Source organism: Eurypyga helias, unplaced genomic scaffold (genome assembly GCF_000690775.1).
Source record: "Eurypyga helias isolate BGI_N326 unplaced genomic scaffold, ASM69077v1 scaffold839, whole genome shotgun sequence".
In the NCBI taxonomy this organism is placed as follows: Eukaryota; Metazoa; Chordata; class Aves; order Eurypygiformes; family Eurypygidae; genus Eurypyga; species Eurypyga helias.
In genome coordinates this window covers 8,120-32,038 of record NW_010271200.1, presented here as the reverse complement: position 1 = coordinate 32,038, position 23,919 = coordinate 8,120, and the positions used below count along the sequence as shown (strand labels likewise).

Sequence of the window (23,919 nt, the reverse complement as noted above, 5' to 3'; positions counted from 1 at the left end):
GAAAAATGAGAAAACACAATTTCACACTAAAAAAAACCCTATTATTCTCTGACTATGAAGTAAACTGAACAGGGACATAAAATAGCAGCAGTGGCTGTGCTTAGTGATTCGATGGCTCAGTGTACTGGTAAAGCTACGTTACACAGCTGCTCATCTTTCAGGTGCTAGTTCAGAAAACAGCTTTGGTCACTGCTGAGTGAGACTGAAGAGCTAATTCTTATCTCATGGCTGACATGGCTATGAATAAGGCCTCACTGTTCTTTTAAGCAAGCATTCATTCTCACGCAAGTCACTGATTTAATGCACCACCTGGCAGCTAAAGCAAGATCCCACATTTTATTTTCAAGGCACAGGAAAGTACAAAACTCTGTCTAGCTAAAGGTAGGCTTGCAGAGCAGCAACTATGCAAAGCTGTTTCGTAAGTACAAAATTTTTTATCTTCTAGTCCAAACCTTCTGGTCCAGCATCTTTTAGAACTTCCACGTTCAGCGTGCAGTACTTTATCCCCCTCTCCTGACCAAGCCACATACAGCAGTTAATCCATTACTACTGGTCTCAATACTTGCAGACATGGACATAAAAATCATGGCAGATGTTTGTAATTTGACCTGTAGGAAATATCACTCCTTGCTAAAAGCCTGATCACATGTAAACACTTTACAAAACTACTCAAACAATTTGCAACTGCCAGTAATTTTTTTCCTAAAAATCACATGCCTTGCATCTGCGCAGGAGAAAAAGAAAAAAGCACCTAAACGAAAACGTGCCATCTGAGATATTGCCTTCTGTCTGAAGAACAAAAACAATGATTTACAAATTTTAGCATGTTGAACAGGAGAATAAAATCCAGAAGTGGTGTCCATGTTACTGTGCAAACTAAGGCAAAAGCTAAGCAAAACAGCAGGGAATTTCATGAACCACTAACATTCTAATATGGGGAAGTCAGGGAAGTCACTGAAGTGAGTAATTTACCTTAAGATTTAAGCTTAAATTCTGATCAGTAAGTAGACTGGTATAGGTATTAAAAACAGCTGTAAATGCTTCATGATTGGTATTGAAAGAAACTGAAGAGTCTATCTGGAATGACAGAAGAAAAAAAAATTAGGATCACTGTATTACTAAACAATAAAAACCCATGAGCTATAGAATCTTTTATTTCCAAAAATACACTGAATTAACAGAAAGCACATAAAGAGTGATTTTGGTTTTAAAAGGACTATCAAAAAGAATTCTTAAAGCTCCTACACAGTACAAGCAAAACCATAATGTTGGATTTTTTTTCAGTTTAAAAAAATATTAAGCTCCCTCTCAAGGCCAGATTTCCTACTGTTCACTGTACCAACAGCTAATAAAGCAACACAGCTCACATTCTGCATCCTCACACATACCTTTAAAACAATTCAAGTTCAAAATAATTCATTATAAAAAAGAAAAAAAAATCTCAGTAAGTGTTCTTTGTGTCTATTTGCACTCAGCTCCTAAAAACCACAATAGGATAAGTAGGTACGTTATGTTTCCAAAACAGAGAAAGAAAAAAAAGACCAAAACCCCAATGTAACAGAGATTAAAGGTCTTTGAAACAAACAGAGATCTTTCTGCAGGGTGTTGATAATGTGCAGAACTCCTTCATTGTGACTTTCTGGATGCCAGCGAGACAGAGAATGTTATCAAGGGCTGCTCAGTTTCAAAGTTTACTCTCTACACTTGTACCAGTTCTCCAGAAGGACAGAGGCAGCTAAAACATGAGAGCAGTTTAAACAAAAAAGGGGAGGGGGAAGAGAAAAATCTACTAATTTCTGCCTGTCCAAATATGTTTTGTAATTTGCAAACTTAAAAAAAAAAAAAAAATCACATTCTGATATGCTACAACTTTTTTTCCCTTTCTTTCCAAAGATAAAACTTCAGGATAAAATAGCATTTCTTTAAAAAAAAGATACAACTCCTACAGAATTAGAAAAGTGACCTGCATTTTATAAAGCAACACATACCTGCAGAACTTTTGCCAGCAGGGTCAAGATTGCCATTTTGCTCTCAGGAGCCGAACCTTTGGCCCACCAGCTGTCAAGTTTCCCCCAGTTTCTTAGTATGGCTGTGACCAGTTTCACTCCTTGCTGCTTGCGTACAGTACGCTCCCTGAAACTCTGATCTAACATGCCATTCAAAATGCTACCAACCTGGAAGGAAAAGCAACAGGTAGATTCTTACATACCAAACGAAAGTGTAATAGGATCTCTTCAGCGGTATGGGCAACCATAAAAAAAAACACCACATAGCAAATGCTAGAGTTAAATCTCAATAGGATTCAGTGCAGCAATTCAGAGGAGTAGAATGTAGCAATTCCTGCCTGTACCCGTTGTGCGAGTATGGATAAATAAATGATAACCCAGAATAACTCTAAAGATCAATACTTGAAAATCTTAGTGTGATAATGAAATTTTTAAAACCTCAGTTTGACATGAGGCAACAGACAGCCTAAGTTATGTCAGATTGCCAGAGATCACAAAGGTAGTGCCAGTAGGGCATGACAAAAAAAAAAAACCAAAACCCAACAAAAAAAACCTTATCGACACAGTGTTGTCCAAAGTGCAACCAAATGAACTTTTTTTCCCATTACACGCTCGGTTACATCCACTGATAACAACAACAACAGTGCTACTTCTAACACTCCCATCTGACTTTGTCCCTCTAAAGATGTAGTCCAATACCATTTGGGGATTGCTGTCAGATGATTTCATAAGCTGGATTATGATCACATCCAGGTTTTTCAGCAGCTGCTGATTGATGGTTTCTGAGAACAGGCTGTAGAAATACTGCCCGTGAGAGAAAGTGATCCTGTTGTTCTGAGATGTTCCTGATAGTGGCACAGATAACACCACTGAGTTCAACAGCAGACTTACTAGTTCCTCACACTGAAAATTAAGGTATAGAGACAGAGTTATCTCAAGCACATTAAATTTCACTCATTTCTTAGAAAAGCACATGATTTCTTTAAAGCTCCAATTCCAAACTGGTTTATGTTACCAGAAAGCACAAAAATAAAGCACAAAAATAAAGCACAAAGAGAATACTGAAATGCTTGTTATCTGCAAGTGTCACCCAATTAAGCCAGAGAATCCTTACAGCTCCCCTGTGGGAGTATGAATAAAACATCAATCTCTTCTACCCAAAGTATGAGTAGACGACTACTAGTGATGAGTATTAAATGATGATTGAGTATTAGAACTGGAGAACTGTCTCCTACCTGGTCATCAATAGCAAAGGCTAGCTGCAGGAGTCCGTCAGCTAGACGCTTACTGCTGATGTCTAACGATGGAAGAGATATCCTTTCACCCCCCGGTGCAATGCCTTTATAAATAACTGAAAGAAGCTTAGAGCCAAGTGAGGAATGAGGCCCTTCATCCTATAGAAATAAACAAACAAACAAGTGATAATATAAGCTGAAAAAACCCCAAACAAAGGCTTTCCAATCCATCTGTATAGCTAATGAAAACACTTGAACTCCAGGTCCTTTTCTTACAAAGCAATTCAAATATACCATGACAAGACACCGTTCTAACTGAGGAACAAGATCTTTTAACGAGACAACCCTGTTGAGTACAAAGTTCAGAACAAACCAATATTAATTGAAAATCTTCAAAATATTCTGATCCTCCCCCAGATTTTTTTTCAGGTAATACCATTACTTCTGAGTTAAAATTACCAGCTTAGATCAAAATGGGTGGGCCACAAAAGGTAAACCATGCGGCTCCTTGAATATCACCATCCTACAATCACAAACACCCCACAGAAATTCAGTACTTTGTTACTTGTTAAATATAGCCTGGCTCACCAGTAGACAAATTCTCTCAGCCCTCGTGGCTGTTGCATAGCCTGTTTTCCTTCAATTGCCCAAAGTAAAATAAATATTTACTATAGAGAAACTTAGTAGAAAGAATTCAAGTAGTATAGCCTAGATCCCCAACACCTACCACTCTCTATCCTGTTTTCCTGCAACTCAGATTCACTGTATTGGTTTTGATCAGCCAGAAGGTATTCCTTTTCTTATTTCCCTCATCACTTCGAATGTTCTCTGTTTCAAAGTTGTTTAAAATGCCTTCTTTAGAGAATAGTAAATCCTGATTTTTTGAGCTTTCAGTCTTGTAATGCTCAATAAAAGGAAGTTTTAGGTAGATTCTGGTTGCCTCCAGGCCACGGAAATTGGAAATACAGACATAATATGAAGGTCGTTCAAACCTCAGTATTGTGTTTCTCAAGACTCGTAGAATAAACATAAAACATTTATTTCTGATCCCATCCAACACCAGCTCTTTACTGTTGATCTCATTTTACACAACTTCATCTGAACTGTTCTCTGTTTTCATACTGGCCTTTTACACAGGAAAAGCTCTTCACTGTATAAACATATTCACCATTATTTTCTGGATAAATATTTACCTGGTCATGAAGAACAGAATGAAGCAGGCCAGATTTCTGGAGTTGCTTGCAGGCAGAAAGTACAGCACTAAACCTAACTTGATCGAAACGTGCATCTGAATTAAACAGATCAACAGAACAAAGCTCCTCCAGGCTATTGAGAAAAGAGAAGCAATAACATTACATTGGTGGGGAGCTCCACATGCAGCCATCCACAATGTTACTCACTTTCCATTTTTCATGGTGAGTGTCATTTTTCTGGATACATGCTTACCAGAAAACCCCTACTTACCTCTGGGGTGTGATTCTTTTCTTTATGCACAGTTTCAAAGATTCCTTATAGGGAGAGTTCATCAAAGCTTTCATGAGTCTTACTGAGATATCTGGGAGGTTTTTCATGACTTGCACATCAGCCGTGTTAAAGCCTATGTGTGAGGGATCACACACTGTCAACACGAGAAGCTCTATAAGGCTTGCATTAAGCAGTTTCTCCTCAAGTAGCTAGAAAGAATAAAACATTAAATAAAAGCTTTAGTTAAAAATTCATTCAGATTTTCCTATTTTATTCTTTATAACTTATCATTCGGCCTTCTATCTAAAATGAAACCAAACATGGAACAGTAACTATTCTCACTGTGACATTCTCTTTCTCTATGAAATGTCTGACTTTCCATCTATTGTACTAATATACAGAAATCAAGTATTTATAAAAATATACACCGGATATATGCTATCTCATCAAACTGCACATAAGGTCTTTTAAATCCCCATAGACCTGTTTTTGTCTTGATTATACAGCTGTAACCACCATGACATCCAGATACACACGTCTGTGAACACCATTAGATATTTACTGAAAACAAAAGACAGTCACAGCCTCAGAACTAAACTTGGCAGTGTAAATTTCGTAAGAGACTCGTAAGTATGATCCTTTATATAGTTAAACACAATTTATATTGCAAAGCTAGACAAATGGAGAGCCCTGAATATCTATACTGCATTCAAGACAGAATTGCCACAATCTGCCTTTCTGCCTCTTAAGCAGCTATCACCTTCACACATTTAAGGCCATCAGGAGTCATACAGGAAATACTCATTGCAAGTACTCCATAAAGAACAACCATCTCATAGTCAATATACAACCAGAATACACAGCAAATATTAATACCTCTAATCAAAACTGTACCACCCACTAAAATTCATCTGTGCAAGGTAACTATTTTCACCTACATGCAAAGACCGTAACAGCCTATGATGCTTAGTCATCAGTTTCCATTAAAGTACCAATAAAGACATGTTCTCCAGTAAACTAACCTCACAAAGAAAATGCAAGTCTTTAACTACATATAAAATCTGTATATATTTTATCCACAACAGATTTCAGTGCGTACCTTCCAGAAATCCTGCTGGCACGTTTCCAGGATCATGGTGACAAACTCCATGATTCGGACTATGATGGTACACTTGCTGTAATTATACACATCTCTCTCTTGTGGACTGAACATGCTGCCTTTCAAACTGCGATCAAAGCACTGTTCTACTGCGTGGATATGATTGAAAGCAATAGTTTCAAGGAAGAAGCGCACAGCTTCCAAGAACGAAGATCTTTCATTTACACCTAAGAAGGATCATATTAAGTTGAAATGATACAGCAGCTCTCAACTTTGAAATATATTCTTCCAAACACAAAATAAAATAGTTGAACTGAGATAATAAACAGGAATCCACCACAAGTCACATCAGCGTGTTCTGAAAGTCCTCTGCCAGTTTCAAATATTAACATTCTGGGCAGTGAAGGGTAGCTTTCTGATCATTCCAAGCACTTAACAATAATGATGATGATTTAGGAGTGTGTAATAAAATGGATATAAATTTTAAATCCCTAGGTTTGAATAACTCAGCCCTATGCCGACTGCACCCAACAATGACCTTACAGTATTGTTTCAAACCAAGACAGAAATGACACTGACCTTAAATTTGTACAAGACTTCATATATGAAGAAACTATGCAACTGTACAGTTGCAACAGTCATAAAAGCACTGTGCTTAGACCCACATGACTGACTGAAAGAAAACTTTTTGAGAGACCCAATGGCTACAAAAGATACTACTATGCATTTGATCACAATTCAAATACAAGGCTTTTAGACCCGATGCAGCTGAAGCATCAGGAACTGAAGAAAAGTAACACAGAGAGGGCTTGAAGTGAAAAGGAGACTCCTTTCATTGCTTTCTGATAGCTCCCTCCAGATATTAATAAAGAGCAGGCAAACAGCTTTGGAAGGATTAAAAGAAAAAAAAAAAAAAGCATCATTCTCCACAGCACAGGAAAATCAGCTGCACAGAGTAATTTCTGAAGATGAAATAGAGTAAAAGTTGTTGCTGGTGAATGGATGACTGAGAGACAGAAATTGAAACCTTTGGAAGAGTTTGTAAACTTCATCAATTCTACATTTAAGAAAAAATCTTAAATCCAAGTTAGGAATTCATCTTAGATGGGCTTTGTGTAACAGACATGAATAAACCTAACGCAACAGTTAATCACTCACCCAGTATTTCATGAGGTTTGATAATTCGCAGCTCAAAGAATGTATTGTAGCAGTCCAGAGCTGCTAAGAACATATCCATCCACCGCACGACAGTCTGTAAACTGAAGGGCTCCTGCATACCATGGAGAGTTGGCTGAGAAAGGATCCCAGACGGACTTTTGGCATCACTGCCACCTCCTTCAAATTTGTTAATGAGGAAAGAAACACGTCGGGTTTTTAGAACATCAGCCAGCCAAGAAGATGGAGACTTGTTTCCTGACAGAAATAAAAACGTAAATATAAATTCTCTAGGAAAAGCACATTTCAAACTAGCAAGGAATTACAAGGCAAATGGACTGACATGCCCAAACTTTGTGTTTTAAATTGGATCTTCTAGTGGAGAAAGTACTGGTTCTGGTCTAGCCTTGGTCGTATGACTTACATTATCCACAAGGAAGAGCCTATTTGTGAGACACTCCCACTAGTTCCCAGGCAGCAAATACTGCCTTCATAGCTGGATAAAACAGCAGTTCTGGGCCTGCAAGTTCTCCCTCCTGGCTGGAAGGAAGCTCGGAATAAAACCCTCTTCTGTGCCCACAAACATCCCACAAACCCTGAGGTTCTCACAGTATTTGATTTCCAACATAAGCAACTCATCAGTTTCTATTTAATAGCACTGAGTGAACACACGTTCACTTAAAAAATAATTCTTCTGGTAATTAATACTTAGCACAGAAAACACAGAGGGAAGGTGTGCACAGTATTTACAAAGCAAAGATAACAGTGCATTGTGACTGGTAATATAATATAATATAAATATATATATGAATACCTGGTAACAAAGGAACAAATTCGTAGAAGAGCTCCATGGCTTTATGTCGGCACTCTGTCTGAGGTCGTCCACACTGTACTAAGAGCCACATGACAACGTCCAGAAGACACACTGACTTAGTAACTGGAAATCCTCTGCACAAAAATATTAGCGGTTAACAGTCCTCTTGGCATTAACCAAGTAGCCATAAGCTTCCAGTTGAAAAAAAAAAAAAAATCAAAATGTTCCCTGAGCATTACGAATGTCCTTTGATCTATCTGACCGCAACCCATCCGCACTACAAGAAGAGCTCTTCTACAAGCACGTCTCGCACAGCTTTCCGTCCTACTCACTCTACTTTGGATCCCCAGAGCAGTCTTTGTGGCAACAATTTAAAAAGCGGAGTAAGCTCTCTTCCCTTCTTTGTAACACTCAAAGAGACAAAAAAGGAGCTTAAAGCTTAAGTAAGCCCGCACAGTTTTTCCCCATCCAATTATCCAGTCTCCTAACTTAGCAAATGCCACACCAGTGAGGTAACTCTCAGACCCCACTTGCCTGTGTTTTTAAGATCACATGATAATTCAGGTAAAAAGGGACCTCAGGAGATCTCTAGTACAACCACTGCCCAAAGCGGGGTCACCTATACGATCCGCCTAAGTGACTCAGAGCTTCATCCAGCCTCATACTCGATCCATTCTTGCTTCTTCCACCTTTTTCGCTACCCCTCTTTAGTATCAGATCATCCTATTGCAGTTTGTCCTATTTCTGCTAACGCTTAACAGCAATAAGAAAGACTTCAGAGAAGTTTCCTCCAAGCGCTTTGTAGCACCTGTGCTAACGTTATTATAAACTAAGAGACTTTTCTCTTCTGCCTGTCCTTGCCCGCCTATAGCAAGCTCACCACACTGGAATAAAGAATGACCATCATCATCCTCGAGTATCGTGTCCAGCATTTCTCACCAGTGGTTTAACAGACATATCAGGAGATCCGCATCAGCAACAGTCACAGGATGAATTCCTCATTCAGAATCCCAAGTGTTTAATGGAACTACATACATCATTAATTAAAATGCAGTATTAAAAAAAGGGGGGGAAAAAACGGCAAATTGCTGACCGTGGTACTCGCCGTCTTCCTTCTTTGTTCAGAGAAGGTGCTTTATGCTTGATTATGCGCTTCAGGTGATTAATAGTATCACAGCACTGTTGAGTGGTACCTGTTGGAGAGAAGTAATGTCTATAAATAAAGGCTAGTAGCCTGGTTGAATGAATCGAGGTATTTGCACTATAGAAATGATGCAAGAGACCTACACACCAGGTAATGCCTACGAGCTCCACTACTCTGTGCTTCTACAGTAAATTTTTCAAGGCTGCAGAACAAAACCATGAAACAGCAGATAGGCCAACATGGCCTTAGCCAACCATGACGCCTCTGCTATAAAACTGTGTCTTCTACTTCCTGTGGTCATGCTTACAGAAACTGTAAAATTTTTCCATATGAGTATTTCTTCAGGGGCCACTTCTACCATATCCTGAACTGTTTCTCTGAAAGAAATAAAGCTTTGTAACATCAGTTTTTGGTTTATGTTCTAATCACTATTAATTGATGAAAATCAGAGCATGGGGGTCGGGGGGGAAGAGAGAGAGAAAAGCAGGTTTACTGAAGACTGATCAGTACTGTGGAAGAGGTCACTGATTCCTCACACAGCTACATAGTGCTGTAGAGAAAAATGACATGGCAACCAGGAAAGGGTATTACAATATGGTGGAAGCCTTCCATAGAATATACAGAAATAGAGACTTTTTTTTTTTTTTAGGGCATTTTGTTTGTTATAGAAGAGTAGACTTCAAGATTCTCATCCATCTACATTTTTATAGTGTAACTGCAAAACCAGGACTCAAATCAGAAGCACCACTAGCACTTTAGTGTTACTATAAAACTGTAAATCACTGTAAATGTGAAAAGGTTCTTTCTCCTGGGCTTCAAATCTTGCACCTTTATATGTTGCAAGGAGTCGATTCAGAGTTCCTAACTAGACATCAAATGACCTCTCTATGAGTAATGAAAAATAATCCTTCCTTTGTTGCAAAAGGAGGTACATTTCTTCTTTCTACAGTTATAATAATTTTTCTTTTTTGATCCAAGATGCAACAAGATGGATTTTTAATTCATTCCACAGTTAATCAATGATAGCTCACCTAATGATTTCTCATCTGTATGGGTTAAGGCCAGACTTTCCAGAAATACAACCAATGCTTCAAATACAAACTGCTCCACCAGAGAATTTTCTTCCCTTTAAGAACCAGAAATAAATTTGATGAGAAACAGGAGTAGAAGCAGCACTAAGTATGAAATTCTAATGAAAAAAATAAACGTAAATACTGTAGACATAATCTGCACATTGTTTGCACAAAAAAAATACGTCTAAGCCACTCTAAAAAACAGCAACAAAATTTGCTGACCACCTACAAAAAGCATAATTAACTTCCCATAAACTTGCAATAGAAATTTAAGTTTATACACTCCTCACTTGCAGAAAACCCAAACTACAAAATTGTAATTAAAAATCACTAAGCTTACTCAATTTTACAGCTATCACATACATTAACAGAATGAGTGCCAGTGGCTGACTATTCCAGTTCTGCACGTACATTTTTATTTCCTTGAACCTTTAGTCCAAACTAGGTACAGTTTGAAGCTCTGTTGGCTCACCTAAATTCTCTGTAGATGCTGTTAAAAGCCAGTGCTGCACCCAGTCTCTTGAAAGCACTGGGATGAAGAGCAAGGCTATACAACCGTTTGAAAAGAGACTTGGTGTTTGCTGGGCTTTTCTCCTGCTGTCTCGGCGTTGTCTGCTTAATAGACCATTTGAAAAATTCTCGTACGCACTGACCACAGAAATCTCTCAAAGTGCTGTCAACTGGATCCACTACGCCACTCTGAAATGACACAAGATTATTTCATTACAGTAATGAAAGAAACCTGCCATCACCCCAGTGTAGTATTAGAGCAGGTTATTTACACAGTATTCTTTGTAAGTTAAAAAACTCTACTCGCAGTTTCCCCAAAATGACAAAGCTTCAAGATTATGACTGTGTAAGTGGCGTGACAACACTGACTTTCATTAACAAAAAGCGCTGCAACATCTCCTGGCCTACCTCACATCCAACCACTTCAGTTTAGTGCAAAAGCTAGTTTTGAATTTAAAGCTTTTGCACCTGGTGAATGCAAAGAAACAGAGAAAAATTAAGCACACATCTGACAATAAACTGATGATAAAAAGAGTGTTCCATTAACCCTATAAAGACTCTAAAGATGCTACACACACATTTTCAGAATGCCAAAGAGAGAGAGAAATCCATCATCAAAATCTTGGTTAAGAAACAACAAATAGGCATTAAAAAATTAATTGATAAATTGTTTTAATTCTTTCAGACAAATAAGGAGCCATTACATTTGTTTGCATGTTCCTGGTTCTTTCAGCAGTTGAATGATGCTAGTTAAAAATAAAGTCACATGGCAAAGAAAAAAGCGAAGAAGGACATGACCTACCAAGATAGCTTCCAGGAGTGCCACTGTGTCTTGACTCTCAAATTTTTTGTTGTTGGTAAACCAGTGAATGAGTTGCATGACTAAAGGCTCATACAACTGTCTTGTTACCTGCAAAGAATAAATGTCAACTATATTTCTTGGATTCATATATTTCTATGCCATTTTGCCATTCAAAATATGTACGAATAAAAAAATAACAAACAGTACTTCTTTCAAAAAGGGTCTATAAAATGAATAATCAGCTTCATATTACATTCCCATATCAAGGATTTAAAAAAATTCAGAAAAGTAACCAAATCTGGTGAGCTGCTTTCTTTTCAACTTGTCTTAAAAGATCTCCAAGCCTACTCTCAGTAAGATCCTCTGAGACGAAGAACATCAAATGCCTCAGACTGATACAGCCAGGAAAACAGGGAAGCTTGTTTTTAAGCTGTATTTTGATCTAAAATCTCTCTTAATCTTTACCACATACATTATTCCAACTTCCTGGATTTCAGCAATTCTACCCATAGGTCAACCTGACTGAACACTGTCCTACTGTAACACGAAGGGAAGAACCATTAAATATACACATAGATGCATGCTTACAATACAGTGTGTACATCGTTCTGGACCAATCCAGACATTATTTACCTACAGTTTCCCTTCAGCAAAACGGGTTTCACATAAATTGGTAACACAGCTCCCTGTATGTTTTAACAGAACACAAATTCCCTTTGGTCTAAAAATAGAACCCGGATGCCAGGGTCTAAACAGCAGCCTGAAAAGGTACAAGACCTCTAATTTCAGCGGAGCTGAAGCTATGTGTCTATTCTGTTTTGTGTAAAAGAGGAGAAACACCAAGTTCAGACGTTTGAATTAAATATATCATCCTTAGCTATTAATGAGGCATCTATAAATTCTCTCCCAAAAGCTTTTCTTGTGGATTGTAGCTTTGCACTCAATATTAAAACAATCAACAACGTGACAGGATAACTTCTAACAGGATAACTTCTAAATAAAATTAATTCCCACATTCACAGGTATTTTTAAACAAGGCAAAATGCTTATAAATGAATCCGTTTACCTGGTCTACATCGCAAGCAAGACGAAGCAGTACTGGAAATATTCGCTTGTGTAACTGATACATAGGTGGGGAACCCTTGCATTCTTCTGGCATCTGAGACGCTTTCCCCAACATATACGTCACTATGCTATGTAGCAGCTCGCATGCTGCAACCTGAAATTTAAGAATCCCTTTGGTTATGCACCCATTACTGTCACAGAGAAGACACTATTGTAGGCAGGAGAGAATGAACAGAAGAAAGGGTGTACTTGAGAAATCACTGCAATCTATACTAAATCACTGTTCCAGGGAGAGGTCACGTCCATGGAAGTAATTTGCGCACATTCTAACTGGCCTTTCTCCTAATGTTTTAGTCTCAGCTTTTCAGATGGAGAAAATTCAACACTGGATAAGTCACCCATCATCGTGTTTTCAAGGATACCTCCATTCCACATTCTCTTCAGATATCAACATCCCAATCCAGCAAAGCAGCAAAATATTTGCTTAAGTGTTCTGCTGGACTGGGCCCACAAGCTCATGAGAAGGAGGCCAAACAACACTGAAGATGAACTAGTTTAAGATTTTCTCAAAGCACAGTGCTGTCTGATAGGGCTTATAGCAACTTCTCCTCTTTAGTTTTTGAACACCCAGAATAATGTCATTGTGAATGAGCACCAAAGCAGCCTATTGCTACCTAGGAGTTGATTAAAACAGGTCTTTCTTAACAAGGAGGACATTATTCTAAGCAGTATTTATCACCTAGCATTAAAAAAAAAAATGCAGAAAAAACATCAGTACTTTTGTTTGTCTGTCACTTGCAGAAAGAGCCAGTTCAGTCACACGAGGCAAGAATGAATCCAAGTAGACTACGGGCTTCATATCTGCAAATGGTACAGCAAAGCTCAGACGCATCTCAGTGTCCCAGGATACACATTTCTTCATCATCCCTTCTGCAGAGGTAGCTAAGGCGTTTGAAAAAGGTCAAAACAAAATATAAGCTCTATGTAATGTATAGAGAGCAAGTATTTCCGTAGCTCAGTCAAAAAATCTGTAACCTTCCGGCTTCAGTTAGACTGCCACACGACATTAACGCTTCACCAACTACTGGATGTTACAGGAACCAAAAGCCTATTAGAGGGCCAGTTTTTACGTGCACATCCAGACAGATGTTTAGCCACCACATGGAAAAAATGATTGGAGCCAACATTTCAGGAGACAGTCGTAGCAGCCTCCAGTTTCAACACAGGTACGTTTGGAGACGGTTATAAACCCAGAAGACATTGAATCACACTTGACCTAAAATACTTATTTAAAACATCAAATATACTACTTCTATCTTCTACCGGTATAAAAAAACCCACGTTGGATCTTCTTGTCTGATCTTCAACAAGAGACTCCTGCAGTTGCACAGAAAGTGACTACATTTACGGCTTTGTCCTCCAGGGAAAACTGCCATACTTACTCCCTTCTTTTCCTGTATTCCCGTATTTGGTAGTTTGGTTAACAAAGTCTGACCACACAGTGTATTTAATTTCCAGGGAATAATGCTACTCTCCCACAGTATTTCTGAATAAGCAACAGAGAAGTACTTAGCAGAAAGAAAACGGATTGTAAAGGCAGAAAAAACAAACGTAAGCACAAAAAGAGGAACAAAATTCCTATGAAACTACGTTAGTTTTTAGACTAAATTTTGTGCTGAATTTATCCCTCAAACCTCATGATCAGGCACTCACACTGTAATTTTACATTTTTGTTTTAACCAGATTTTATGGTATTTAATGATTAAATTACAAAGCTTATTCACGGACTGAGTAGAGAACAGCAGAAAACCTTTTTATTTTTAAGGAAGGACTCCAGTGGAGCTCTGCTACCTGGACATACTAAAGGTATGGCACACCTTAAACCCACATGCGAAGAAGCTTGCCGGGACTTACACAATTCACAGGCTGCAGTTCTGAGACACTGGATTAAGTGAGAATTGTGGTAAAAAGGTGGAAACAAGTGAAGAGTTACAAAGTGGGGTAATATTTTAAAATGGCTTTGCAGCCAGAAGATGAAGATGGGGAATAAATAAAACCATATACTCAGATGCATATAATTTTTTGCCTTTGCTTGAAGTTTTCTACACACTTTCTGCATTCCATAGTTAGTTAGTGAAAACTTTGCTCTCCTGAACTCCAGAACTAAATAGATGTTGGGTTTGTTGAGGTTTTTGGTGGTGTTTGGGGTTTTTTTTTGTTGTGTGTGTGTGTTTTTTTTTTTTTTTAAAGAGCAACAAAAACCAGCTTTCCTTGAAAAGTTCAAACATTCCCATAAAGTGATGTTGAGACCTCACTGAAATCTACTTTCAAGAGAGACAGCAAAGACATGCAACTACTTTTATTTAGGGTTTGTTGAGGTTTTTGGTGGTGTTTGGGGGTTTTTTTGTTGTGTGGTTTTTTTTTTTTTTAAAAAGAGCAACAAAAACCAGCTTTCCTTGAAAAGTTCACACATTCCCATAAAGTGATGTTGAGACCTCACTGAAATCTACTTTCAAGAGAGACAGCAAAAGCAAAGACATGCAACTATTTTTATTTACACTGATAGGACACTCACCAGTAATTAAGTTGTGGTTGATCTGCCCTCCCAAAGATCCAAGAAGGCGTGCCACTCTAGTCCTTACTGCTTCCAAAGAGGGACTGTCATCCTAAATAATTCAACAGATTTACAAGAGTGAATGCATACTTACTTCTGTACAGAATTAACTTGGCTTACATGGTAAATGAAGAGTTTATGGCTCTTATTAACATATGAATGAAGAAGGTAAAATGAAGAAGGTGTGGAGAGAACCACATTAAATGAGAACAGTTTTGGTTCAATAAGCAAAAGAGGGCAAGACTAGAAAATATTTTCATCACATTTTGTGGGCTTTCAATTGCCATTTCTGAAATAAAGGTTAAAAATTTCATCATCACCAATAACACATATCTAAAAAAATTACATAATACTCTAAAAAGTAGAAAGAAATCTGAAGTAAAAATTCCTCTTTTCAATTGCTTTAATCCCAAAATTTAAAGTTTAGGTCCTATATATGTAAGCAGCCAACTGATTTTCGTAAGCAGCCTGTACAGGACGTAAAATTTCCTCATTTTGCTTAAACATGACTAAGTTGGAGTTATTTATATATAGTGGTGTTTAAGCAAAATGAGTAAATGCATATATATATATGTATATATATACAAAACTATATATAAATAACTCTTAGATATAAGAGTAACTATTAGTTTCATGCCTAAAAAAGGTTTATTCCAAGTTAGTTTGTGCACTGGAATATACAAATAAGACTACACTTATTTTGAGCTACTTGAGAAGCCACTGGTCAAAACGATAGGTATGTTTGACTTCTAAGACTATGAACCTGTCCACAAGATGATTAGAAAAGTTACACATTCACAAAAAGATATTTGCACACTGCACCACTGCTCAACTTTGACCCGATTTTAGGTCTAGGAGTTAAATTTCTGTTTCCATAATTTATCAGTCTAGCAGTGGTGCTGACTTACAGGATTTCTTCAGTTCCCTTTCCCTGCTTCACTCCCATTCTCACCCTAGCATATGACCTCTTTTTATCCTCTTGAGCCACGCTGTAGAATGGGATTCACTGAACTGATCTAAGGTAGAAATAACCCTCAGAAACAAGTATGTGTGCCAGAAAGGAAGCGAAACAGTGGGACATGATTAACTCACATTTATCTCAAAAAAAAAGTGTTCTTACCAATGAAAAAGCCTTTACTTTTCTTAAACGCTGTATCACAACTTTATTAAATCCCTTCTGGGCTGCTCGAGAAAGCTTCCTTACTTCCCAGTTATTCTGGGATTCAACTGATGAACAAAAAACCAGCATATTAATATTAATTTATTGTACCAGAACCTCATGCCTCTACTTACAGTTTCTTTAAAAAAAAAAAAAAACCCACCTTGGTTTTGCCTGTTTTATTTTTAAGATGCAACAATTATTCTTGCATTTCAAATCTTTATAAAGGAAAATAAGTGCCTATTAGTGAAAATAAGCTAATTTAAGGATACAAAGGACAAATCACAGAGAAGTGGCAAATACAATGGCTACTATTAATGATTGCTCAGCAGTAGCAAATAAATCCCGGTTTAAGGAAAAGGTAAATTATAGGGTGTAAGAGAAGTCGTACTGTTCCAACTGCAGGACACAACACAATATAGGTAAAAAGTACGTCACATTCATATCTTTATGTGTAACTATGAAAACTTATTTTCCTCTCCCTCAAGACTAATAATGTTTTGCCTGTACGTACCTGTAGATGTAGGGTTTTTCAAGTAACCGTCAAGAAGAGGTAGAACATCCTTGTAATAAGGCTGCATTATATGTCTGGGGATGTGAGCTGACCAGTCTTCCAGAGCATCCAGTCCCAGATCAGCCATAGGGGGACAGCTGAGGCCCAGCTTAAATGCATTCTATGTGTCAAATGCAAAACCATAAGTATGTCATTTTTTTTTTTTTAACCTTCAAATGATAGTAGTCAATAAAAGTTTTAAAGCATTTAGCATACATCTTCCTTATTGCTTCCCTCACACCTCATAGAATCATAGCATCATAGAATGGTTTAAGTTGGAAGGCATCTAGTTCCAACCCCCCTGCCATGGGCAGGGACACCTTCCACTAGACCAGGTTGCTCAAAGCCTCATCCAGCCTGGCCTTGGACACTTCCAGGGATGGGGCGTCTACAGCTTCTCTGGGCAACCTGTTCCAGTGCCTCACCACCCTCTCCGGGAAGAATTTTTTCCTGATATCTAATTTAAACTTCCTCACTTTCAATGTAAACCCATTACCCCTTGTCCTGTCACTACAGGCCCTTGTAAAAAGTCCCCCCCCAGCTTCCTTGTAGCCCCTTCAGGTACTGGAAGGCTGCAATAAGGTCTCCCCGGAGCCTTCTCTTCTCCAGGCTGAACAAGCCCAATTCTCTCAGCCTTTCATCATAGCAGAGGTGCTCCAGCCCTTCGATCATCTTCGTGGCCTCCTCTGGATTTGCTCCAACAAGTTCCTTCTTAGTAACTACTGTCTGCTTAACATCTCACACAAGATCAGTACAGGAAATACATTAAATTGCAACACAGGCACTAACGTAGTCAGCCAAGTGCAAAAGCAAACTCTGACAATTTACTTTTTTATCAAAAAAGTCATTTGTATTCTACCTTGCTGAAGACAGTACAAAGCTTAATAGTTATCTTAATTGTTCAGCAGTATACTTTGCTCCTGAATTTTTGTACGTGTTTTAGAAAAAAAACCATTAGCTGTGCATCACTTGGACCCACCTGCAGTGCAGGAATATAGGCTTTGATATCAAGCATGATGATGTCATGTGGTAAAGACAGCAAAAAATTCAGACAGGATGCCAACAACTCATCCTTATACTGCTTCATTTTTGCTGCAACCTAAGATTCAGATAAACACATCAAGAACAAGCATAAAGCTTTTAAGATCTTGGATTTCAATATAGTTAAATCATGTAAAATAAAAACAACACTGATCTCATTCACCCACAGCCAGCTGCCAGAAATTATTTAATGTACAATTACACAGTTATTTCTCAACTGTACATGAACAGGTGACCAATATACCTCTTCTGACACTAAGTAAAAAACAGACAGAAAAAGATCTTAAACATTTATAAGTTGCATAATTCCGAGCTGGAATACTTCTATCATATGTAAGATTTCTCAAAAGATGTAATTTTGAATGGGTCATGTATGTTTATACACAGACTAAGAAAGTTAGCCAGCAAAATCACTTACCTCTTTTCCAAACTTGACAAACAGTGCAAAGCAATAATTCTTTTCTGGGTCTTCAGGACATTTTTTGAAACTCCTTGAACTGACACCCTACCAAACAGAAACCACAAGTCAACAATATTAAAAAATGTGGCACACAGTACAAACATGAAGCAGGAGTTCAATTCACACTACATAGATCACTGTCCAATAGGAAGCTGGCATCAGTGAAAACTTGATATGTATGTTAGTTCTCTCAAAGCTTAGAAACTAACATTAACAGGACACAGTGGGGGTCAACTTTCTGGAATATGCCTAATATTACCCAAATAAGCAAGATAACTTTTAAACAGCTTCCCCCCCCCCCTCCTTGTCTACCCATCTAACAAATCATAAAAGAACAAACATCCCTAACAGTGGATGTCCAGGTGGCAAGAATGCTGGTGGAATAAGAAAAGGGCAATTCACAACAGCATCCACAGTGCAAGCCTCCACGCCAAAGAGTTCCCAAATCTGCTACACTTGGTGCCGTTGCCAGCAGTGGCACGGACAGTTCTGGGCTCTGTGGTGGGCTACACACATGACAGGACGAAGCACCGTCACTTTACAATAACTTCCATGCTGCCAATGGTGCATCCATCACTAAAGCACCGTATTTCCTGTGGAAATCAGTGAGTGGAATACAGGTATACCCCAGAAGTTGAGTAATCAACCTATACATGTCTTTGTTCTTCTGGCTAGATTGTTTCTGATATCCAAGCCATCTTCTGTACTGCCTGCACTGCAAAGGTATTTCCCATCCCCTTGTTCACCCAGCTCAGGATTTTGGAAAGAGCATTACACATGGGGTGTCTCTTCCGAACCTGAGCTTCCAGTGCAAATTTTGACTATGTGCTTGTAACTACAGAGGCATAGGATGCTACAAACATTTGGAACAACCGGTAACTATTTTCCATAACGCATAAAAGACTGAAATAAAGAACTACACCATCATTAATACGACATGTTATCCCTCTGTTGGGAAAAAGAGATCTCACCTCAAAGTATTTTATTTTCTTGGCAATTCTCATTGCAACAGAAAGCAGCTTGTAGAATCCACTAATAAGAGGTAGTCTCGTCGAATGTATAATAAGCTCATAACCGAAGGAATATACCCACGGGCTAAAGTATTCAACATGCTTCTCTGGAAGTATCTCTCTAAAACAGATGCACAGAAAACATACAGGGGGGAAAAAAAAAAAAGAAAGAAAAGAAACTGAACAAACTATTTGCTGTTTGTTTTTTTTTTTTCCCCCAAACTTTCCAGTCAGTACAAGAAAGCAAGCATTGCTATAACACTGCAGCTCCCAAGACAGTGAGGAAATAACAACATGCTACTTTCAGAGGCACACATAGGAAGATTTTTATTTTGCTTTACAGAGCAAAGCCATTTCTTCCTCATTACAGCTCATTACTGAATTTATATGAACACACATACTCACATATCACATTTAATTACCAAGACTGCAGTATGGCTAGGGGAAATCAACTGGAGCTCTGCAGGCAAACAATGGTCTACCTTTCACTTAATGCCCAATGCTACTCTATGAGGATTGTGTTTCTAGTCGCTGAAGTATTTAGGCTATATGGTCAGTATCATACTAAAAATTACAACATATACTGAAAGACAACTACACCCAAATAATGAAAGTGAATGATGCTAAAAAAATCTTGAGCTGATGAGGCAGTATGTGTTTAATACAACTCAGACGTCTGAAACACATATACTCCTGCTAGTCACCTTGTGCGCTATGAAATACGGTGTATCATCCTCAGTCAGAAACAGGCACCTTAAATAAGACCTTGCTTCACATGTCTTCTGACCACTTTGTAACTTCCAAATTACATAAAAAAGTGTACTAATACCTGCAGAATTCCACTAGATTTATAAAGGCAATAAAGTCCGTGGGCTTTGTTGGCTGAAGGTTTGAAGCAGGGTCAGAAGTAGGCCCAATCAAGGCACAGTCAGTTCCATTTTCATCCTGAAAATAAATATTGAAGCAAGAACACTGGATCTGTGACAACACAGAAAGCATTTACAACTTTTTTTCCAGAAAAACAGCCTGTCTCTTCTTCTAGCTGCTACTAGCTAGTCCGACACAGACAAAAGACTAAAAATAGACACATCAGTAATTCAAAAAAATAATAAAGCATGCTTGCTTCTAAGAAGAAAGCAAGTAGAAAAATGAAAACCACTAGATGCCAGAGTAGGGAGTCTAAAACAACAGATTCTGTGAACTTCTACCCATTCCCACGTTTCCATCTCTTAACACTGCCGTGCAATGTATGGTACTTCAAGGAGCTATCTAAGCATAATGAAAACTAAACAGGGTATGTGATTTTGGTTCCCTTACAAAATCACGTTTTTGTGCAGGAATTAATGGACAAGTCACCAGGTCTCACCTGTTCATTAACCTCCAGTTTTTGAACAGTCAGGTCCAATTTGTCAATAATCTTCAAAATAGATTTTATAAGTTCATCATATAGCAAGTGACTCAGGGACTGCAGTGGTGAATTGGCAGTAAGAAAGTTTTCATCTTCAAAACCACATTCCTTTATAGAAGGAAAAAAGTTCACATTTCAGAACACCAATGAAAATTACTTCTTGAATTTACAAACCAAGATTTGAATGATCCGGAGAATCCAGCTTTCGATTTTTCTCAGCTATGGAAGCATAAATTCATCCCTGATAAATTCATTTATCAGCCACAAAAGCCAGCTAAAACCAGGAAACGGTCTTTCTACAGCACTACATATGGAAAAAGTCTAGGGTTAGAAAAGCAGTGATAAGACGTAGGATTATGTTTCCTTTTGTATTTCCATGTTAGCTATGCTTTTACCTTCATTGTGTCACAGTTCAGTAGACTTCTGAAGAGATATAGATAGTCCTTATATGTTGGTACTTTCCATCTCCTTGTCCCAGCCTCTCCAGCTTCACTGGATTCTTCTGATCCAGAAGTTTCTTTACCAAAAAAACCCTGAAAGGACACAATATTTTTCAGAAACACTGCTGGGGTGGGCTGGCTTTGGCTGGATGCCAGGTGCCCACCACACTGCTCTATCACTCTCCTCCTCAGCAGGATGAGGCAGGGAAAAAATAAGATGGAAAAAACTCATGGGTCAAGATGAAGGCAGTTTAATAAAGCAAAAGCTGCATGCAGAAGCAAAGGAAAACAAAAGATTTACTCTCTGCTTCCCACCAGCAGGGGACGTCCAGGCACTTCCGAGGACACAGGGCTTCAGTACAGAAAGCAGTTGCTCCGGAAGACAAACGAATGCTCCTCCCCACCTTTTCTCCTAGCTTTTATTGCTGAGCAGATATCATACGGTTGTCGTGGTTTAACCCTGGCTAGCAAAATACCACGAAGCCGCTCTCACAAATCCCCCTCCCCTCCTCCAGTGGAGGGGACGAATTGGAGGAAAAAGAAATAAGGAAGCTCGTAAAATTGAGATAAGAACTATTTACTAATTCAATCTAAATTAATACATACAAGTGCTACTAATAATAATAAATTAAAACAACAGAAAATAAAACATATGATACAATATGATACAATTCCTCACCACCCACTGACCGATGCACAACCAGGTGCTGAGCAGTGGGAGTCAGACCCAGAGAGCCCGAGGGCGCCAGCCCAAGCGCTGCCACAGCAGATTCCGAGTGACCCCTATCAGCAATAGCAAGCCCGGGAAAACTAAACAAACCCACCAACTCCCTCACGAACAAGCCAGCACATGAGTTAGCAAAGCACCTCCTAATGCAGGACCCAGGGAGAGGATTAGCAGGCGTACGGGAGTGAACAAGAGAGAGTAATGGAGAGAGAGTAATGGCGACTGGACCCCCTCCTCGCCTCTGCCCCGAGCATGACGTACTATGGCATGAAGGACTTCTCTGGTCAGTTTGGGTCAGGTGCCTGAACTGTGTGTCCCAGCACTGCCTGTAGTGAGACAGCAAGAGCTGGGAACGCAGCTGCAATATCAGAAGCGGAGAAAGACCTTGAATTCAGTGCAGGCATTCCCCAGTGCCAGCTAAGAACTTATCAGTGCTGCTCTCTGCATCCAGGAACACAGCTGCCTAGCAGCCACGGTAAAGAGATTTAACCCTTTCCTGGCTGAATCCAGCACAACGGTACAGCATAACCTTTTGGTCAGTTTGGGTCAGCTGTCCTGGTTATGTCCCCAGCCAAGATCTCACCCACACCCCGCCTCCTGGTGAGAGGGGAATGTCAGGGACAGCCTTGATGCTGTGTGAGCACTGCCCAGTAGCCAAACACCAGTGTGTTATCAACACCTTTTATAGCCACCAGTTTATAGCCACCAGAACAAAGCACAGCCCTGTGAGGGATGCTGTGGGGAAAATTAACTCCATCTCAGCCGGACCCAATACAACCGCATATGTAACTACCTGACCCAAGCTAAAACACAATGTAAAATTACTTTTGCAGGCAGAAACATGAAATGTTTAGCCTTCTCAATCAGTCTGAAAAGAGCACAAAACAACCAGCTCCCTTCATAAATCTCTGAAGCTCTCCTCCTTCTAGTGGTTCGTTATTTGAGAAACTAGAGTCATCCCGCTGCACAAGATTAAAAAGCTTTAAAATCCTCCCTTAACACAAACATTCAGTAAAACCTTTAAAGTGTCCAAAATTTGTTAACCTGGAAGAGAGCTGGATGACTTTAATTACAACCCACTTCATGACAGACAACCTGAGCAAACAAGAACTGCAGAGAACAGAAAGTCTTTTTTGATTCAGTACAAGAGGCACGTCCCCATTATGCTGAGCAGATGTAGGGACCAGAGACCCACAACTGAGCCACAATTCAAAGTGGACAGTCTATTTTTGCTTCTTTGGGCCTCCCCCTGTTTACTGGGATAGATCTTAAAGAACGGGAATGTATACTCTAGGAATCTAGATGAAAGAATACATATTTAAACAGTTACTTTACCTTTGAAAACGTGAGCGGCTTGGAGAAGATTCTGATTAACCCCTGATGCACTGAAACAAACAAACAAAATTGCCTGAACAGACTTAAAAGGTACAGCATGCATATCAGTCATTATGTTAGCAATTAATTAAATCAGACCTCTATTTCTATTTTCTGTGTTTTGTCAGGATGAGGGAGAGGCAACAGAACACAAACAAATACAGCCATAACCAGAGCCATAACTCTAGGATGTTTCACAGGGAACCAATTTTGAGCTTGCTTCTTACTACTTTTTCTCAATACTGCTTTGACTTTTTTGACTCTGAATGCAGCGATGACCAAGGCATTGCCCATAATGCCCACATTAAAAAGGGCAACACCTCCCAGTGACTCTCACAGACGTGGACTTAGGATCTCCATTCCAGCATGGTGCTTAGGTGCACCACATCCCAAAGCAAGAAGGTGGAAAACAACGAAAATGCCACAGCAACAGGGAAAAGCCATCATAAGTAACTGAAAGAAATGAAAAATCATTTCTAAAAATCACTGTAATGAAAACGCCAGCATGCTGGAGGCTGCGAGAAGTGCCAGCTACTAATGCTGACACATTCATTACCACACCCCCAGCGCTGTATCTGACTAAGTGCCTATCTGGAATTTTCATTTTCACTACGTACAAGTTCCAGAGCATAAAAAGATTGTATTTCTAATAGAGATGACACTCACCCTACTTTCTGTGATATTTTGTAGGGGTTTGAACAGATTTTGGGTATTGAACAGAAAGGGTATTGAACAGATTTTGTACATTTTTCTGTGAAATCCCTTT

At 38.9% G+C, this 23,919-nt stretch overlaps 1 protein-coding gene across 1 annotated transcript in view; it reads right to left on the bottom strand.

Moving 5' to 3' along the window:
* Positions 1-23,919, bottom strand: part of PRKDC (protein kinase, DNA-activated, catalytic polypeptide) — a gene marked incomplete at its 5' end in the record, with an annotated part of 80,034 nt that overhangs the window by 49,280 nt on the left and 6,835 nt on the right. The window contains 25 exons of the mRNA XM_010158701.1: positions 973-1,077; positions 1,989-2,174; positions 2,706-2,909; positions 3,242-3,400; positions 4,435-4,567; positions 4,706-4,914; positions 5,805-6,031; positions 6,963-7,217; positions 7,774-7,907; positions 8,867-8,966; positions 9,949-10,043; positions 10,463-10,689; positions 11,303-11,410; positions 12,369-12,521; positions 13,146-13,309; positions 14,943-15,033; positions 16,102-16,208; positions 16,655-16,814; positions 17,673-17,792; positions 18,153-18,239; positions 19,166-19,325; positions 20,034-20,149; positions 20,571-20,720; positions 21,008-21,145; positions 23,115-23,164. Of these exons, the coding sequence (XP_010157003.1) occupies positions 973-1,077; positions 1,989-2,174; positions 2,706-2,909; positions 3,242-3,400; positions 4,435-4,567; positions 4,706-4,914; positions 5,805-6,031; positions 6,963-7,217; positions 7,774-7,907; positions 8,867-8,966; positions 9,949-10,043; positions 10,463-10,689; positions 11,303-11,410; positions 12,369-12,521; positions 13,146-13,309; positions 14,943-15,033; positions 16,102-16,208; positions 16,655-16,814; positions 17,673-17,792; positions 18,153-18,239; positions 19,166-19,325; positions 20,034-20,149; positions 20,571-20,720; positions 21,008-21,145; positions 23,115-23,164 (3,638 nt within the window). The remainder of the gene's footprint in view (positions 1-972; positions 1,078-1,988; positions 2,175-2,705; positions 2,910-3,241; positions 3,401-4,434; positions 4,568-4,705; positions 4,915-5,804; positions 6,032-6,962; positions 7,218-7,773; positions 7,908-8,866; positions 8,967-9,948; positions 10,044-10,462; positions 10,690-11,302; positions 11,411-12,368; positions 12,522-13,145; positions 13,310-14,942; positions 15,034-16,101; positions 16,209-16,654; positions 16,815-17,672; positions 17,793-18,152; positions 18,240-19,165; positions 19,326-20,033; positions 20,150-20,570; positions 20,721-21,007; positions 21,146-23,114; positions 23,165-23,919) is intronic.